We start from the raw sequence: 22,171 nt of genomic DNA, 5'->3' as shown, positions 1-22,171 counted from the left end.
TTTGTTATTAACATTTAAAGATGGAAATTTTAGTCGAAAATCGTACTTTTTCAAATTCATCATTGACCATTTTTACAAAAATCAATATTTTGAAAAAATCCTACGTACTTCACTAGCTTTAGTATGTAGAAAAGAAAATCTTTCGAATTTTTGTTTCAAATCCAAAGGTGTACAAAATTCCGTGTACACCGCATATGCACTCGCCAAAAAAGGAGGTTCAATGCTGCTAATATAACGTCGCCATTTTGTGAGACAAAAATTCAAAAAAAATTTTTTTATACTCTCGAAAGTTGATATATTAAAGCTCTTCAAACCGATTTTTGATTGGCTTTATTAAATTTACTGCAAAAAATTGCTAAAGTTAGATATCATTTTTAGGCTCAAGGCCCCCCTTAATGACTAATATTTCGCCATATATGTAATAAATGTCTCTTAAATATTTGAAATTGCGTCATTTTAATTTGATTGCTATATGTGATACTTTCTCTCTTAGAGCAAATACTACTTACACGAGTTATCAAACTGTTTGTTTTAATAAACGAAAGTAGATAAAGTGGATAAAGAATCATTATGAATCAAGTTTCTCTCTATGGCAGAATAATGACGCAAGGAAGTTGAATTTGTTCTTATATGCTCCAATGAGAGAGTAAAAATAGCTGAGAAGTTTTACATGATTACGTCATTTGAAGCCCATGGCACATACAAAAAAGTAAGGTAGTGAGACGTAAGCAGTAAGGAAATCATAACATTGGATTCGCTACAGGCCTTACGGTCTCTACTCTACTGTGCAGATCGGCTGCAATTTGCTTACTGCTTACGTTTTACTCATGCCTTACGTTTTTATCTGTGCGATGGGCTCTAGTTTTATTTGTATAAAGTATACATAAGTAGACACGTGCATGTTACCGTTTGTGTGAGTGTCGAAAATTCTTCAGTCTCCATGTGTTAGTGCTGATGTCACGAACAGTCGGCGCGACCGACTGTAAAAGAACTACCAAACAAAGAGGATGCCGTGTGGGTGGTCCACCGCAACTCCAAAATTGACTCTAGTGTTATATATATACATATATGTTTTCGTTATTCGTTTATACAATGCTAAAATAATGGAAGTTGAGAATTGAGGTCAACTTAATATGGCAAATCATCGTAAACAAACTTTATAATTAGTAGACCCATGCAGAAAGATTTTTATTAACGAACAGAATCCACACTCGCGTCTATACCTTATAACGTTAAATGTAGTTATAAGTTGTCTCGCTTATAATTGTGAACAATTGTGTTTATAATTCTCGTTTATAATTGTGAATATAATTGTAATTTGATATTTTATATTCATTGATGCATATAACAACGCTTGCAGAATTTTTTATACTAGTTTACAGCAAAAAATTATGTTAAACTAGACAAGTTTTTTTTTATAGATTTTAGATGCTAAAAACGATGCCACAATTAAATTTCACCAATACATTTTTCAAGTAAAATTGCTTGCGGCATTGTTTTTTAACATCTAAAAATCTACAAGAAACACCTTGTCTCATTTAAAATACAATAATTACCTAAAAAGAACATGTTTTTGTAAGCTATCCTCTTAGGAAATAAGATATACGTTACGACAATAAATAGAATTGATATGTAATCAATGAAATTTGCATAAATTGTTAATAAATTTTTCATAAGGTTCAAGAGAGATAATATTGTTCGCGTCTATCTATTAATCAGTTTTGCAGTATCAATTTAGATCAGTCTCAGAAATTTTATTTTCAGTGAACATCAGATGAGTTGACTTAACGCAAGCAATTAAACAATTATTAAATATGCAATCTATTTTGTATGAAATTATATTTTTATGTTAATTTGCTTTACATATTATTGTTTGCGTAAAATCATATTAAAATAATATATTAATACGTACGAGAGAGAGAGGAAAGGAATAAGGAGGGTGCAGTTCGTAACGTAAATACATATAGGTATATTATAAATATATATGTATGTGTATATATATATAGGTATATATACGCTTCTCTCTTTCTTCTTTCCTCTTCTCTTTTGGAGCAATTTCGAAAATTATAAATTTGTATTGCTGTTTTTAAACTCGTTTAATTTTACAATTGAGAAACGAGAACAGTCGATTCGTTTATAATAATTTAACGGAAAATTTAACTAATAGGTTTTGTCACTTCTATTATACATATACATACATATATATATAATATATATATAACATGTGTGTTGCCTATAAGCTCTTCTCCACGCTTCGATAGCTCGTTATTGCGCATTAGTGAAATAATAGCCATTTTAATATAATGAAATCGGCGATTTATTGAGCAATTATTTGCTTGGTATTGCGTGGGCATACGATACCAGCTCTTCTGTCCGTTTAGATAGGAACCACATCCCGGACGTTAGGATGATAGCATCTCTTCCCCCGCATTTCCTCGTACTTATTATTACGCATCCTCATCCAAAACTAGTGAAATTGCGCGTCCTTTGCGTCGAAGCTAACACGCTATAAGGTACAGAACTCTTTTTCTCACTGTGCATGATATAGAACATCATTTATTTATATTATTATTTGACACTGATAATCATATGAAATAATATTATAAGAAAAGGAAATTATACGATAAAAATAGTAGATAGTATACATATCTACTATTATCGTATCAATTCATAAAATTATCGTTTAAACTATTATCGTAGCTTGACGAATCTATGAAAATCTTATCATTAAAAAGCATGGAACTTGAAATTTTTTAAAATTGTCAAACATGCGATTTAAAAAAAATACAAAAGTGTAAATATAAGAGTCGTCAACATCAGTTGTTCATGTGTACATAGAAAATCTATATGAAATATTAATTAAAAACAATTAAACATTTCGACCCCACACTTTTTGGCCACTCTCAATAATTACAAAAAAAGCCAAAAATGACTAATATCCTTTAACATAGAATATAAACTAATTGCAATTAATGTATAAATAAAAAAAGTGAGATTGCTGAGATACGTAACAAGTGTGTATTAACATTGTTAATATCCTTAAGACTGGACTGGTAATATGTAAACCCATCAAATTATATGTCAAATTGAGTTCGCATTATATCTACTATATCAAATTATAAATAGATTAAACAATAACTTAACAACTATAAACGTAGCTAATTAATTACAAACTACTTGCAATAAATTCGCAGTCTCACTTTTGATGTGAGTAGTTTAATGTTCAACTTACCTTTTACACGATTTTAATTTTCAATCATACCAACTGTATTTATAACTGAAAGCCAAACGATTATAAAAATATTAAACACACATGAGTGAAAAACACCATATTTAGTCAAGGCAGTTCTTCGTGCTTAATAATATTTCTTGTAAATTTATACAATTTCCAGTTCAAGCTATCTATGCGCTGATTATTTGTTGGTTTTAAAACATAGTCCTAAATCGATCAAGCAGGAGTAAGAGTTCATCACAAGTTAAATTGACAAACAATTTAATAGTATTGTGTGTGTGCTGCTAATAAGCATCTTAGAAAGGTGTTAATGATTTGATGCTATTATAAGTATCTCAAAAACTATAAATAATTTATTGCGAAAAATATTATCTCAGCCGGAATTCGAAAATCCGGATAAAAATATTAATTTTTATTTACTAACGCGCGTACATCTGGTCCGTTTGATAAAAGGAATTAAAAGTTCAACGTTTCGGACGATAACGTCTGTGCAGACTCTCTAAAGGCTACGTTCGGAAACACCACCCGAGTAACCCTATGATGTATCATTTTGTTCTTGTTTAACATTCGATGAATAACAAGGTTAAAATAATGGGGCTCTCGGGTGGGGTTTCCGAACGTAGCCTGAGCGCGAAAGAATTCAAAAAGGGCGAGAGCAAAGAAATGGTTAGTGCAGAAGCGTCTGGCTATGCGTTTTGAAAGAGTGGGAAACGGCTGCAGGCTTGGTCGATCCGACTGTGAATTCGCCAATACACTACCTATACCATTACTAATCCGAATTCCACTCAATTAGCCCATAGTAGAGACGAAGGGACTGCCGATGTTTTAGTAGTCGCATTTAAATCTTCTTTTTGTCTCGATTCTCATTCGATTCAAAGATATTCGAAAGTCGCCTGATATACTGAAAAACAGATCGCAAAAAAACTATCACCTTTTCGTTACATTTATTCATAATATTCATTATATCACATTTTGCTATAGTAGATTCCAACTTCTTTCGCAGTAGGCAGAATGTAATTGCAACGCTAATTAGCAAGAAGTAATGGCAACGTCGTTTCTCGCGATATCATTCATGAGATTCAAATCTTTTTTTAAACATCTCATTGTCAGGGCAACACACATCTGCCGCATAACAGGTAAAAAATACTGGGTTATGTAAGACTCGCTCTCTCCGCGAAACGCGAAACTGTGAAGCTAGACCAATATATATATGACAGAACTTAGTCGCGTGGTTTCCTACGAAGAGGCTATTCGATGCAGGTCACCTGAAGATAGTGGTTCTGAGGCAATTTGTTTTTCTTCTCCACCCAGACTTCCAGGAACCATGACCAAAGAGCTCATTTTTCTCGTATTCGTACCGGCGTGAAACTGGTCATTCTTTCGAAGACAGTGAACAATGTTATCCGCAATTCTGTGTAGTTGCTTTCTTTACGCTTCACACAAGGTCACATTAGAAGGAAAGGAAAGTACATATATGTAATACGAAGAGTATTACATGCAAAAATATGATACCTTTTCTAATAAATTTTTAAAAATATTGATCAATTTTTTTCTAATTTGTTTTCATTTCTGATGATAATATCTTGGCCATTAGCTATATTTATTATTCTAAAAATATATTTTTTAAATAAAAAAAATAATTATTTTTACGCACACAATAAGTTCTACGGTTGGCTTTTACATACTCTTTTTTTCTTTTATTTGTTCTTATTAATTAATATTTAGAGCCTTTATTGTTTGGCTTATCTGTTGGTTTCTACTGTAAGATTTTTTCATTTTGAAAAGAACTAAATACATATTTTAATTTTTAATATGCATATTATAAGATAATCAGAAACTGCATGGCCTACTATCCAATATAATCTCGCTGTTTGTAGGTAATTACACGATCAATTCAACAGACAACACTAATAAATCGTGCAAGTTATCCATCTGACTCGATTTCATTAGTTTATTGCTCAATTTGTTCATTCTGTTATTGTCAGTAAAACAAAATGCAGAAAATCGTAGTCATGATGTAATATTTTGTAGGTAAGTACTTGCTTTTTTTTATAACTACCATGAGATTATTAATTTCCACAGTTCATACTATTATATTTTACAAGACTGTATTTAGTTTAAATTTTCGTCACAATGTTTTGTTTACAATCAAAGAGAGCAAACACTTTGTATAAACCAAAGCATGGCCAACTTATTTTTTGCTACTTTTGTTATTACAAAGTATGAAAACAGAAGTAGAATTTTACATTATAATAGAATTTCAGGATTTAATTATGCATCTGTCAATATAATTTGCATTGTGACTTCATATATGTATAATTTAACAATGGCAAATGTTGGAGCAACACATATGCTGGTGTTGCATGACGACTGATTTCGTTGTATATCCGCTATAAATTTTTGCTCCTCGAGCGAAACCATGCATTTACACATCAAATATTTTAAGCATTACTATTCCCATCGAAAATCGCACGATTTTTTACTTCTTAGATTTAATTAGAAGTAGAAATGATGTTTGAGATGATGTTTTAAAGGATGCAAGGAGAAAGGAAAGATGAAAATGTGGGAAAGGATTTCATCAGGTAAAGTAGGATTGGGTAATATCATTGCAGGAAAAAATGGTAAAATATGCGATAGGTAAAGATATGGTCGGTTTTGTGTTGGCGACACAGAATATCGTTTTTCTTGTCTCGTTCTGCAAACAAGAGTCTTTTTCATCTCATTCTTTTTCTCGAATTAAAGATAAACGGCATTTCGCGCAATGTTCACAAATTACAACATCATCCATGATAATTAATTAACACGCAAGCACGAATTATATTTACAATTAGTTATCTTTATCGAACTATTTAATAAATTATTGAATACATGATAATTACTGGAGTGTTCGGAATAAATTATCTAGGAAAGAAATGAATGTGATTGAGAACTGGAAACGGTATTCGATATATTTAAACGCATCGATATAAACATTAAAATGAAAAATTTTTAATATTAAAATAACAGAAGCAATAAACATATTAAAACTATTTAGTGTTAGGGAAATAGCATAAATTCTATTAATTAATGTATACTCACAATAATACGATTTGATGGATCTCAATCCCGATGATGGAGAGATCTTACGGTCACTTTGGGATTGCAATTAAAACTCAAGAAGTTTACTATTGGTTCGTGAAAAAATACCTACGCAATCAATTCTTATTTTTCTAATTTGGCTTAATGACGAACCGCGCGCGATCTTTTGGCTTGTTACCATCATTATGAGATTAGGTACGCGTTCCGTGTGCCGCATGATTAATTACGACTGCCGTGACCGGGCCAGCACCCGGCTCGTAAGTCAAGACCACTTTCTCACCAGCGCGTGAACTTTGCACCTGCGGCTAAAGTAAGAGCCGAACTCTCTATAGCCTCTCGAGAGTACTGTTATCGTGCCTGAATGAACTCGTATCCGCGGAAATTCACTATCGCGAATGCGTAAAGCGCGAACTAATAACGCACAAGTGCAATCGCGTGCGCACATCTCACATGTGTGCATATATATTATATATTACATTTCATTAATGAGAAATATAGTTAAATATGATTTATTGTCAGAGAAAATTTACTACAAGATATTAAATTTTATACTGTAAATTAGAATATTTGTTTCTTAAATTTTCATATGTTTTCTTCTACTATTTTAGAAGACGAATCAAATGAATTGTCCATTCATTTTAACTTTACGAATTAACTTTTCTCGTTTCAAATGTTATATTGATTACTGATTTAGTTAAATATTAAAAAATTAGAGAATTTAGAAATAAAATAAATTTGCAACATATTATAAATATTATAAATAAATTTTCTTTTCTAATCTTTATTTATACAATTAGTTTTAAAATTTTATTACTAATTTATAAATATTAATATCACAATTAATAATATCAATTTTTGTCATATTTATTTCCTTTTTATTAATTTAAACATTATTGGAAAACATTAATCAATTACCTCAATTGCAGTCAGTAGCGAGACAGAGACGTAAATTTCATCTTCGATTTTTATTGCCGATTAATTTTTCAAAAAGGAAATACGCGTTAGAATTTTATTTAATATGATACCTTTTATTTGATGGTTTCTCGTGCGTTTGTCGATTTTTAATTAATTATACTGTGTGATGAAATGTTGCAGCAGAGCACTATACATATATATCGATATCTTGATCGGCCATGATTGCATTAGGAGATTGATACACTCGGGACATAATCCCATCTCGATATTGACCTTCGATTACGCTCTGGGGAGGCAATCTTGTAGGATTCCTAATGCGATTATATCACGAAGGGATTACGCTTGCATCAAGCAAGTGGTATCTCGAACACAAGTACCGCCTCTATTATTCCCAAAAGGATCTACTGCCAGTAGTAGGCTCAATAGAATAGCAATTGCAGTACCTGATTCTAATTACTCTTGCAAATATGATGCATAAATCGAACATAAAAGGATAAATTAGTTGTAAATTTGTCTTCACAGTTGAATAGTGAATGAATTTAGGCTATACTAAAAAAAGATTTGGTAATTATGCAGTATAAGGGACCATCCTCCAATGATCTTGACTTTGACATATGTTGTCATGGTCATGACCCCGAGTGACCTTGAACAAATTTTAACCGTCGCTCGTTGTTCGTTAAAAAGTTATTAACAAAAAAAGTTCTTCAATAAAATCTAACTTTTGGACATGACTACGCTCCGATGAGACAAATTCCCTGCTTTAACAGCGCAAAATATTTTCTTATATAATTTGTGTCTTTAGAGCACAGAGAATTTGTACTTTTAAAAGCATAGAATTTGCGTTTTGAAGGAAAAAAAATATGGTTTTAAAGCAAAGAATTTGTGTGTGTGTTGCAAAATGTTTTTGTTTATTTGATTCATTCAGTATTTTCAGATATTGGGTATTCCTTGCTAGATTTAAACCTCTGTCTATATAAAAAGAATGGAAAAGGTGTACATTACACATAATAAAATATTTCCTGCTCTACAAACACAAATTCTTTGCTTTAAAACTACATTTTTTTCCTTTAAAACGCAAATTCAGTTCGGGTTCAGTTTAATTCGTTCTATCTACACACAAGCGCTTTGTCAAAACTTACCGGACATCCTGTATATATACATTACATGTACATATACATATATTATACAATACTGTTCTGTTCTACATTAACGCATCACGTGGGATGGAGTAAATTTGCCATGACTACGAATTTTATTTTATTTATAAAAATTTTTAATAATTAAAAATATGTTAATATCTTTAGTAGGTACAATTCATACGCACTCTCATTTATTCCAACTTTAATTTTATATTCCTACTGCTATATTTCTGAACGTCTCTTCTTAAATAAGGTCAAACAATTGTTTTATTGGGAGATCGAACATTATGTTAGTGATATTATACCTACTTTTGTAAGGAACGTGAAACATTTGCTATGCAATTGACCAAAAGCGTTTTTTGTAAAGATGATTATGGTCCATCGCAATGTCCACAGTAATCACGCTCAATTGCAAGGTGCCGACAGTTCGCTTTAAAAAAACGATCGATTTCTCACGTGTATTCGCGAAAATTATATGGTCCGCTATCCCCCCACGTACAAATTGCTCTTATTATTACGTGACGCACGTGCGTAAGATGGGATACGATAAAAAAGCAGTTCTGTTTTTGCACAACAGAAACCAAATACGTTATATGAACTATATTATAAAGATACATTTTTTACAACTTATATAATATCATATATACACACGAATAATTTATTTTGTTAATTCAAACATATAATTTCATATATTGGTAATATTATTATTTGTGCAAAACCACACATTAATCGTTAATAATGCAAAAATTCGAAAGTCATGAATTTTTTGCATAGTTCCTTTTCTCGGCATAATAATCAGACAGTTTATACTCGACGGTTTACGGTCGAGTAATTAATGAATAAATATTTGTTTTTCTCTAAAGAATCATGATTGTATGTATCGAGAGTTTGTATCTATTATAGCAATGGTGCAACAGAAACAAATAGTGCAACAGCCGAAGATATAGAATATATCATCAGAATTCTTCACGATGATCGTAATCCGGATATTGAAAAAGTCTATAATATATACTTGTGTGTGTATATATATATATATATATATATGTATAAGGTACTTGAGCCGAATAAGGCCCACCTAACTTATTTTATTTTTTTTTAATTCTATTTATAGGGATATTGAAATAAACTAAGTGAGAATCAAATCTTCATTTCATTCACTCCCAAAAATAAAATAAATTAAAAATAACAAAGAAAGTAAACATTTTCTTTTTAAATCAGTTTTAAAATGATTATTAATCATAGAAAGAAAATTCCTTAGGACTATTCTGCTCTCAAATATTACAATTATCTTTAATTTTGTTTATGATTAACTTTTCAATCTTTGAAAACTTTTAGCAATTTGAATGCAATTTTGGCTTCTTAAAAGATAGTCAAAAATCGTTATGGCGTAAACTCCACACATAACAAACAAATAATAATAGCTATAGTAAAAATCACATAAGTGGGCCTTATTTAATAAGTACATGTTTAAAAAAAAATACTTATACTTATTTAAAAAAAATTATTTATTAGTTATTTTCCATAGTTAGGAAGTTGAATAATATTATTATGAATTATAATAAATTATGAAACATTGTATACTAATAAATTTTGCAGCGGATTGTTATAAAAATGGCTCATACTATAAGCCTCATACACACAAGTTGTTGTTGTTAAACAAACGTGTTGCTATCGATTCCAATTCTTTAATCATTTTTTTATCTACTTCCTGTGACATATCTTTTAAGCATATAGTGCAGGCGTAAAGCGAGTTCTAAAGTAATAAATTTAATAGTGGGTCTTATTTAGTGCCTGGGCCTTATTTGGCTTAGGTACCTTATATATATATATATATATATATTTACATTCGCACATTTAACTCTTTGCTTTCTGTCGTTTTTATTAAAAAATAATGCATTAATCGCCAATGAACATATGTTAAATGAGTGACATAATTTGCATTAGTCAAGTAATACGCGTGAGGGTCAAATGTTAAACAGTCTTCCTCTGCGATTCACTCTTGTGCAAAAATATTTTACGTTGTAAGTGCATTTGTGGTAAATTTTATGTATAACGTGTCCAATACATTGTCACGGCTATCATTGTCGGAATAAGTTACAATGTGTTATAATATACAGACACGTATCGAAATATTATATCTATCTATTTAAAAAAATTGTGACATAACATATAGCTATATATTAATAATAATTATTTATATATTCGAATCTTAGTTGTACAATGTTTTGTCGCAGATACGTCATAAATCAAAGTCATAATAAAATAGATATTATAGCTGGATAGTATTATGTTATTTATAGCAATACAATACTCTAACGATGTATCATGTATAATTATACATATATCACACATTTTCACGCATGGAATTCTTGTCGGATATATTATATTTTGCGATGAATAATTCGCATAAATCCAAATGAAAATAACTTTGTAGACACAGTTGCTCGATAGTTGGAACGATATGATACAAGACAAGTTTATAAGAAATTTATTCCATAATAAATTTTATGCGAGAGCTGTAAACTCGAATCGCGATCCTCGAGATCAAAAATTCGAGCGAGACGTTTTCAAGTGTACACCATGAATAGATCATTATAGGTTTGTTTGCGTCGCATGCTCCAACATGTTCCAATATGTTCCTACCATAGCTCTTACTCACTCTAATGCGCTTGATAGAGTGAGTAGGAGCTATGGTAAGAGCACGTTGGAGCATGTTGGAGCTTGCCACGCGAACAAACCTTATATGTAAGCGTAATGGAAATTGATAATATAATTAATTGATCCGATGTTCAATGCTTTTGCCAAAGATGCTAATTGACTTTTGAATATTTGTGATTAACGAATTAGTAGCGTGTTGTAGTTTATAATCTTGGATTGAAAATTGATTTTATCCAAAATTATCTCAATCTCAATATTCGATCCTTAGAAAAACATTCTATTTAAAAGTATTTTTGAAAAAATTTATGACTCTCTCATCACATACTCTCTCTACAATAAGTCTCCATAAATTCGTATATATCCGAATAAATACAACGATTAATAGGTACAATTTTACTTTATTTTACTTAATTATGCAAAGTTGCACACACACACACACATATATATATATATTTCCATTTTTATATAAATATGTATATTTATTGTAAATACGATACTGATTTTCTTCCTTATATTATGAATTGTTTCGTACATAATATTTTAACTGGCACTATTGAACGTTCGATCGATAGAGACTAAAAGATTCGCGTGGTAAAATCTTTGATATTTTATAAAAATATAAGTTATATAAAGGGGAAAAGGGGCACTTCGATTATTATCATAAGTCGGGGCGCATATATCGCGTCCCAGGTCGATGCATGCTGCACCCTGTCGATAGACCGTGAACAGTCATTATTAATAATAATCGATAAACCAATTACAATGTTATCGGATTGCCGCTATCTACAGGTCGGCTGCGTAAAAGACGGCCACGTTCCCTAGCTATAATCTGATATATAGAAGCGCCCGAGGTACTTTTGCGTGAGCACACCGATGCTTTTTTATCACTTTTAACAGCACTGCAAGTATCGTCCTTGCAATACTAATTAGCCCGTTGTCCAATCAGAGAGATGCTGCACCCTACCTTGTGCCTAGATTCCGTGGATTCCCTTGCGTTCCACATTAGTCTTTTCGAATATATTATACTTTTTCTTCATACTCTTTATCTCAAAACATACATTTTTTATAGTGTAAAATATCCTGCCCACAACATTAGCAGTCAGCATTTTCACACTACTATTATCCTTCTTCTCTTTAATTTATTTTAAATAAAAAATAAAAAATAAAATTTTAAATATAAATACGTTTATTATAAATTGTAATTTAGGCATAAAAAGGCATGCATATTCGTCTTATTAAATATCAATAGAAAATTTGGTTTAAACAAATACTGATGGAAGAAAAAGGTTGCACACTATATACGGACAGTCTATTTATAGTTTTCATTAGATGGAACGTTTATAATATATACAACTATGCTATGTCGTGAAACAGTGTGCGATTTTGACCGCAATTTAATTAGACATTCTAATCTGCGTATACTTGAAGAGATATATGAATAAGTTTAAAGAATGCGATCGTGGGAGGTCTTCTTAGAAGGGCTAAGGTACGAATGCACAATTTGGTCTCGATCGATTTGCATATGGACCCAAGATTTCAAATCTCAATTAATACATCGAAAATATAATATAGCGATTAAATATTTTATAGTTGCAACTATGCGATTAACTTAACACAAAGATCGACGATGAGTATTGTTTCTATATATGTAATATGTTGAAATTTTAGTACGATAACGCAGCGATTTTATTGTTTCGCTATATGATTCTTTTCTTATACGTCTTGAGATGATCTTATACGTCGCAAAATAACATTACGTTTGTGTTTCATCTTTCTCAGAATAACTATCATCTCTGAATATGTATTGGCAATTTTTCAGATGTTTAAAAGTTACAAAGGGACATAGACGATAATAATCGCTTAATTTTTAAAAAAAGGCCGTAATTGACGTATCGATTTGATGCACAATTATGCTAGTTAAGCTATTTAAAATTATTCCTGTCTTTATACTTTTCGTCACTAATTCGCATATTTTTAACTTAATCGAATAATCTCGAAACTAATTTTATTAACATTCTCAGAAGGGCATGAGAGAATTTCATAACTAGACGTTCTGCAAACTGTATACTACAATATGAAACTTGGTACCAACAAAGCTATCTCCACAATATTGAGAATAGAAGAAGTTATTTTCACAAATATAGAAGCATTTTCGAAATTTCGAACTTGAATAGCTTGATATTATCGAGTATTAGTAATTATATTAGAGCTGCGTTATTGGCACTTGCAATTAGGACATTTTCCGATTAAACTATTTCCGCATGACAAATATTTAAAAGATGAAAAATTAAAAAATAATGTTAGACCAGTCAACAGTATTACATTGTAGAAAAATATGCTACGGACATCGCTGTGGGTTAGGCATTTAGTGTGCTGAAAACTGACCCAAGCGATATTTACTCTTCTATATATTTATATCTAGTTGCATGTTTCATTTCATGGAATTACTTTAGCTGACATATTTTCTTGCAATTGCCATCAATCATAATAATTGCAATCTTAAATCGTGATTTGTACAACTTTCTTACGTTTAATTTATATACAATTTGTTTTCAAGAAAAGTATTTCACACAAATATTGTCTTTTTATAGATATTTCTTTTTTCTATATTTTTATTGTCACATTTTTATAAATCAAATTATAATTGTTCTATTATTCCATTGATATACAATAATAATTTGAAATTGTTAATTAAATAAAAATGCAGAAGATAAACATGATGCTTGTGCATTGAAATAAACAATAATTTTCAATATTTTCAATATTCAATATTTTCAATAATTTGTTGACGAACGATTTTAGAACATTATTCGAGTTGATTGTGCTTTGAATCTTTTAATTCTTTATTGTTTGTAATTCAACTGGCTGAAGACTAAGTAATGCATCATATATTGTATATCATTGAAATATTAGACTATTTTTAAATTTATTCGTTTTGACATTACAATCTTGAGTTTGAAATTTGACAATTGTTCGAGTTGTTCTTAATAATGCAGAATAACCATTATATATCGATTTTAAATACGATGTGGTGTATATAAACGCTTGTAATTATCGTCGCGTAAAATCGATAAATTATTTTTCATGAGACTATTACACCGGCCCGCTGATAACCCTAATAACACAGACCTCCAGGAGATGTTCTTAAGATGTCCAGAGGACGTCTGTATGTCCTGTGAACATCCCCAGGATAAAGTGTGCTATTAGGGAACAAACGCCTGCATATCGCTCACCTATTCTGGATAGTCAGTCACTGGCGCGGCAGCAGTTCCGAGCATCGCATCGTTCCAAACCTGAATGGCGACCACTCGAAGAACTTACGCAATGACGCGTGCCAACGTACTGCAAAAACATGCCCATTCAAGATTTCCGCCATGATTGACATTGCACTTGCTCCCAATTTATGTTACTAATATATATTATATATATTATATATATTTTTTCTATTTTTTGCACTAGCTTTCATGTAATTGTTGATTATTATGTAATTTAGATTTTTCCTACTATTAATGCATAAAATAAAATTATGATCTATCATTAATTTTCATTGCAATTAATGGCGACAATAAAAAATTGTTTATTTCTATTATAAATTAATAATTGAAAGTTATTTACTTATATAGTTAAATAAGTATTGCTTTATTATATTTATTTTGTATATGCCAACTATAAAGTAAAGTTTTTAAGTATCGCGTATAAATCCCGAATAAATTACATGCTGTCTTATTATTTGATGCTCATTCAAATTATGAGTATTCGATTTATGTAATATCATATAATGCTAATGGTGTCTGTTGGGTTCATTGTTTCGTTAATGTAAGGAACCGCGGAACTAATAAAACTTATCTCTACAGTAAGTAGCAGTAATAAAGCCTGTTACTGTAGCATGAAAGCCTAACAGGTCAAGATCTATTGTGCTAATAATTACGTGTACAGCATAACGTATACATTTATTTTAACATTTTTATGTAAAAAGATGAATTTTATTTTGCACTATAGTACGCATTAATCTTTCGTTTCCTCTTTCATATACAAATGGGCGTGTGCGCGCATGTTATTCACGCACCTACTCAGCGTGCATATACCTAATAAAGTTATACATCAGAATATTTAAAAAAATTAATCAGAATATTATAACAATAATACATTTACATTCATGCACGTACGCACGCATCACACACACACACACACACACACACACACACACACACACACACACACACACACACACACACACAAAATTTAAAAGTCAGAATGACAATGTTATCATATACATCGAATGCTATCGATAGTAGCAATAAATAAACACGTCATATTACATCCTCTTATTAATATTTCTACGTAATAAAATATAAGATATATCATTAAACGTAATGTTTTTCTTTTCAGGTCGCTGGGACTCGTAATATTTATTATATCAGCATACGTGCATGATTCTCTCGCAAAACATGTAAGTCTATTTATATATAAAACAAATAATACTTACATTACAGTATAAAAACATCACGAGAGTTATCTTGAAGACCAGAATAAAGTCACGACAAGGGTCTCAACACGTCTTGACGAAATTCTCTCAGGTTTTATTGCCCTCTCTTTGATGATGGTTCAGGTTTCAAGGCCTCCCGGTCTCTCACACAGATTATCTTGGTACATTTTGTTCCTAGGAAACCCAAGACAATAGGAAACATGAAGATTCCGTAAACCATTACGACGTAACCAATAATTACGGATGGCCTTCGAACTTAACCGTAACCCATATTTCTCTTTCTAAACTTATTCATTAACTATTTTATCATCTACTAGGATAATTTCTCTTTCTCTTTTTTCCCCTTTTTCATTATAAATGATATCTTTGAAATTATATAAATGTTATTTTATAATATAATGATAAAACCTTATCTATAATGGATGTATATTCCTCTCTTTTTACTTCAGTAATAAATACTTCAGTTATAAATAAAACATTGATTATATAATGCTAATTCCTACGTATCTCATTAAATGTTACTATTGAATGTTTCATTAATCTTCACAGTGAGTTTTTCTCGAAATTTTAAATATAATAATTTGGATTAAAAACCGATTAAACTTACCATTGTTCTTTTTGAATTATTATAATATTTCGATTTAATATAATTTTTTAAATTCTGCTTTTCACACGATTATAAAAATGTTTCAAAGACATTTTTATTTACTTAATCTAATAAATTTATTTTGCTCGTGAAATTACAACGCAAATTTTACATTCCTCCTATTTATACCTGTATGCCTCCATTTTCTTATTCTCCGGGGATCATAAGAACGTTTTCTAACAAAATTTCTCTTCTTAAAAAAAGTTGTCGGGATGCTATAATTTCCATTTACAAATCTAATCTGATCTGACCATTATACTTTCAACATTGTCGAGTTCTTCGATCTTGCGCAACTATTTCTTTGCAGATCAAATTTTACAAAAATGGTTGTTAAAAAAATATGATAATAAATTAAATTGTATAATATATATAATATTTTTTTAACAACCTATATTGCTCGTTGTAGCCACGGTATCGATTATATTTATTTACTTATTTATTTTTGATAAATACTTCTTTCTCATCATTATGTAATTGTATGTAATCTCTGTATATTATCTTGAATATCGTCGTTATTTCGGTTATAAAATTTAATCTTGAGGATGAACACACGGATAAGAGAAACGAATTATAGATCGCAATAATCTTATTGCATATAAGTACATGGCTAGTGTGCTTTTGCAATGGTCATTGTCTGTATCCAACAATCCGCGTCCAATTTATATGGGAAATAACTTATAACCTGAGAAGAATCGAAATCTTGTTATTACTCATTCGTAGCAAAATGTACGCAACTTTCAACCTTTTATAATCATTATGTCACGTTTGCAACATAATCGCAACTCATCTTCAAATAAGTGGAAAGTATTTTCTTTATACCTAAAAATATTTCGTGGGATAAAATAAATTGCCGAATCTTCAAGTTTGCTAATTATAATAAATTTGCTATTATAATCTTTATTTATAAATTATTATAAGCATGACACAACTTAACAAAAATAAGTTTAATTAAAATTATATAGATCTAAAATTTGATATTGGCAACATAGTTTTAAGAACGTTGTAAATATTGTAGAAAGAGAAAACAGAAAGGAGAAAAAAAAGAGAAAGAAAGTGTCTTCTTTCAGTAGTATTTCCTTATTATTATATTAAAATGAATCTGTGAATACAACGCTGTATGTAATATGTAAGTAAAGTTAAATAAACAAATAACAAGAAAGAAAAGAAAGCCTTTAACGGTCAAGCTGGATCTTAAGTGTTTAAATAATTCTATGGTGAATTTATATATCTACTATCTATATAGTGTGTCATTTAAATTGCGCGTCGAATTGATTTTTCAGTCTTGAAACACAAACCGATTATGTGAAAACTACACTATACATATATTATAATAATATCACAAAGTAAATTACTTAGTAATTTACTAATTTAATGCTTATGCATCTTATAAAGATCTTAATAATGCTAGATAATATTAAAATCTGTACATAATTATTACATTAATTATAAATAAATAATTATTCTATTATATTCTATTATTATATTATTAATATTGTTTAAAATCAACTAAATTGATTGAAATACCGATAAATGGATAGTATTGTGGCACAGTTTTAATTATGAAAATTATTCTTTATACGTCTATCTCAGATTACACAATTATGCAAAAACAGACCTTTTTTTAATACCTGAATAAATAAAGTGTTTTCCAGTGGATTTTTGCTCGTTGAAAACGAATCCGGCAGCGAAATTTGCCTATCAAGTTGGCATTTTCATTCATATTTATCATTTTTCTGCAGCCAAAATAATTTTTTTTTTCAATTTCATTTACACCACTTTAAAGTGCTATCTTTTACCTATAATATAAATTTCTCGGAAATCTGACGTGGCCAATTTCGCTACCGGATTCATTTTCAGCGACTAAAAATCTATCGAAAAACACTTCGTTTATTCAGATCCCAAAAAAGATCAAAAAAAGTGTTATTATATTTTTCAATACCTATACTGATCTGAAATTAGATGAAGAAAATTTGTAATGACAAATTTGCGAGGATTTGTATTTTTAAATTTAATTTAATTTTAAATAAAATAAATGCGTCCGCATGAATGTGCTGTCGCGTATCAAGTATATAGTACTCGAGACATTCGTAAGGACCCGCAATGAGATTATTAAGCGTGGTAATTAAAAGTGATGTGAAGAGAAAGGAAAAAACTCATACAGCAGTGACTCATAGCTGTTTTTTACTAACATTAGTGCAGTCCTGTTCAGACTGCGTGACTAATCTAATGTAAGTTAAGTGGTTATTATAAACGCAAAGGAATTTTGAAAACAAATTTATTAATTTTGGCAGACACGCGACATCGCGCAATGGTATGTCATGAAATTCGCATCGTTAAAATAAGTTTATCTATTTATGAGAGATTTTGTTATGTGCATAATTTGTATTGATGCACTAATTAATTTTTTACATATTTATATAAATATGTATAATTGCCATTATACTTCTATATATAATGTATATATTTCTATATAAATATTAAATGAATATCCTACCAGTTATTTTATAACGTATGGCAGCGTATTGTACTTCTTCTAGCTTCTTCTTAAAATAATATTAATATAATTTTAATTTTATGAACACTTAAAAAAATGTGTATGCGCGCGCGCGCGTGGTATATACATATATATTCATTATATATTTTGGTATATATACATCCGTCAAATTATGAGACGAATTTTAAACGAAGAATAAATAAGTGTAAACCGCTGACGTAATGACACAAAATAACAGAACAACATATCTTCAAGATCACAGCAAGATTACTTGTTGCTTCTCTGCTTCTGTATATTCCTCTTCGCTTTTTATAATAATTCACCACAGAAAAATAACTATGATACGCATATGAATCTTTAGTTTTAGTTTTAGTTACATTATTGAAGTGCTATCAACAAACTCGCGGAAAAATTGACATTATAATAGTCCTATTATTATTTGTGTCGGACGTGAGGTCAGACAGCGACAATATATATGACAATTATTAAGAAGGAGGCGTGTCGAGTTCGACTTTCATGGTTCATCGACTGACCTCTCGCATCGGGAGAGAGAGGCCCATTTCTCCGAACCATTTAATTAACTCTTCACCGCGCAATCTTACGGAACATTCTACGATCGTCAAATTTCATATACGACCGCTATGTCTCGATCTCAATAACAGCGACCTTTAAAACTGATTGTCCGCGGACGACATAATATGCATTGCCCAAAACAATACTCAATTATTGTAATAATTTATATAAATCTCAAATTGTATATAAAGTTTCTTTTCGTTTATATAGTACCTACACACAGTTACGCAGCAAATATAGACGGTAGATCTTACGTGTGCATAAATTACGTATGTACATAATTATTTAAATAATGAATTTTGAAAAATAGTGGGTATATTTCTTAAGAAACACATTGATGCACGAAATTCTGAGAATATTTGAATGGGAAATTAATTAAAAGTTTTACAATTATATAAATTTGGATATATCAAGTGCAACACAAAGATTAAATAAGGGATTACTAGTACCTACACTTTTTCATGAGAAAAAATTTAGTCTGTAATCAATTCCGACAAATTAATGGATTGAAAAGTACGTTCTTTAAATATGTTTCACGTACGATGCATATGAGCTGCTTCCATTTTTGAACGATTAAAATGTCACAAGTGGCAAACCGCAACTACTATTGATATCCACGAAGCTTAACTGTACGTCGCGTGGATGGTTCTCCAGAGGCGAAGACTGCAGGTGAACAAGGGGGCACTCAGCGCGCGAAATGTTTCCTTCGCACTTACGTTCTCACGGCAGGCCACATCTTTTTCACGCGACCCCGTCTGTGACCTCGTAATATCTATATACTCTCTCGACGCACGATGCAGCGCAGCATGGAACGAGGAAACGCGAGTACAACGTAATAAATGTATTTCTTTTAATCTTGTTTCAGTATCACATAAAATTAAGGCACGGGAGGCATCGCCGACAACATGGCGAAAGTTATCTGCCTAGCAGCTTCGTATCAGACACAGATGAGCCCGAGAGAGGCAATTGGGGACCATGGTCGACACCCAGTTCCTGTTCGCGCTCCTGCGGTGGCGGGATCGCCCATCAAACTAGACAATGTCTCGATATCGAGTAAGTTATTATACTTGCCGAGCTTTTATGCATTCATTGTCTATCTGCTACCACACTCAATTTGTATTAGAATGCCGCACTCTCGTAGTGATGAGTGATGTTCAGAGTAATGTTCAAATGAGATGCGTTGAAGACGAACTTGGCATGTACGAGAAAAACGAATGTCTTAATGTCTATTTTGTGGAATTATTGTAGAAAACGGAAATGATAGTACTGCATTTTTCGTGGATGTGAGACATTGCAAACTGTTAATCTTTTTTTATAGTTCTTATGACATTTCCTAGTAAGAAATTCTCTGTGCAATGTAGGAAACTTTAACAAGCAAATATAAATATTCTTCCACAATTCTAACTAGATATTGTATGTACATACAATATAAATATTGTAAAAAAAATTATTATCAATATATGATGTCTGCTATGCTTTGTAATTGCGCTTACTCAAATTCACAAAGCATATGAAAAAAATTTCAAAACTACTTTGAAAATTGTTCTTCGTTAAATGTATCCAAAAGAAGACATTTCGTCTCCTTGAGCTTCTCGTTACCTTTAGAATTTGTTACAACGGTATGCTCAATCCGATTGAGATTGGATTAAAAGTGGATACAAACTTGCAAAGAATTTAATCAAATCTCGATGTAATATTGTGCAGCGAATTAAATAAACTGCTCAAAACATTGATAAATGTTGCATACTCTACTTGTATAACTTACAATATAATTATACCGTGATAATTTACAAACTTTAGTATGTAAATAATGTAAAAAAATTTGTGATGAAAAAAAGTATAAAAGTATCATTTTTTAATATATATATAACTTTAAGCTCCTATAATATTATTGATATACATTTCTTTACGTTGTATTTAAAAAAACACTTTGTTGGAAAGTTATATAATTAGAAATTTTATTTAAATAAAATGATAAATTGTGAATAAAATGATAAATCAAATATATATAATATACACGAAATCGTCAACCAAATCTTTTTACAGTGCGCCGCCCGCGCCGCACCCGCGCCGTACGTCAGTCGCGATTAAATTTGGGATAAATCAACAAAACTTTTCTCCTAGCACACGCCAACGTAACAGATCCTCCGTAAATCCTTCTTATCTCGAAACTAAGGGAAGATTAATCGTAGGCACTTACGCGTCTCTCGACGTCACGCGCTATCTCCGAGAAATTCTCACAATTTCCCATCGCAAAGACGAAGTTGATTTTATCGGAAGAGTGATCGATCGATGATTGACATTGTGTTATATAGTGGCTGATTGGGACAAGCTCATCGCTAATGATACAGTATGAATCTTAGAAAGCGAGATAATCGTATCTAATGTGAAAGCACGTAATGAGCGTAATGCCCGCATCGCATTAGACAGCTCCTCACATCGAATGCATCGTGTCACGCAGGTCATATGAATGTATTGGCTACGATTCAATCGCGCAGGAAACGCTTTATTTTCATGGTAATTGTCAATGATGTACTTGCTGTTTCTATAGTTGAGAGATATATAATTTTGATCAATTAGAAATTGCTAATTAATCATAAATCAATAAAGGAAACGTTATGGTTATATAATAGTATCTTCTTTTAAGTATTTCATATTCATATTAAAAGTGATTTGAAACAAGCGTTTTCATAAATAATGCAATATTTCCGTTATATATCAACAGTAAATTATAATAAAACTTTGAAAATGCATCCATTGTAATCACTTATGTACATAAACTCTACGTACGTTAATAAAACACAATATGTAATGCTGTAAATCGTAAACTACGTAAATTTTGAAATCTCCCACTAAAAATTTTATCAAGCAAAAAGAGATATTAATAATAGAAATTCAACAGCCTATACCGGTCGAAGCTAAATCTTTAATGCTTTAAATAATTCAATGT

General features: G+C 30.7%; 1 protein-coding gene across 4 annotated transcripts in view; it reads left to right on the top strand.

The window, feature by feature from the left end:
- Ppn (proteoglycan-like sulfated glycoprotein papilin) overlaps positions 1-22,171 on the top strand; it is a 79,022-nt gene that overhangs the window by 27,662 nt on the left and 29,189 nt on the right. For all 4 annotated transcript variants that reach the window (XM_018462828.1, XM_018462827.1, XM_018462829.1 and 1 more), the window contains exons 2-3: positions 15,412-15,472; positions 20,087-20,274. In XM_018462828.1, the coding sequence (XP_018318330.1) occupies positions 15,412-15,472; positions 20,087-20,274 (249 nt within the window). The remainder of the gene's footprint in view (positions 1-15,411; positions 15,473-20,086; positions 20,275-22,171) is intronic.

The sequence above is a fragment of the Mycetomoellerius zeteki genome, unplaced genomic scaffold, assembly GCF_001594055.1.
Source record: "Mycetomoellerius zeteki isolate Tzet28-1 unplaced genomic scaffold, Tzet1.0 scaffold146, whole genome shotgun sequence".
In the NCBI taxonomy this organism is placed as follows: Eukaryota; Metazoa; Arthropoda; class Insecta; order Hymenoptera; family Formicidae; genus Mycetomoellerius; species Mycetomoellerius zeteki.
The sequence above is the reverse complement of the archived record's forward strand: the minus strand, read 5'-3'. Positions and strand labels throughout refer to the sequence as shown.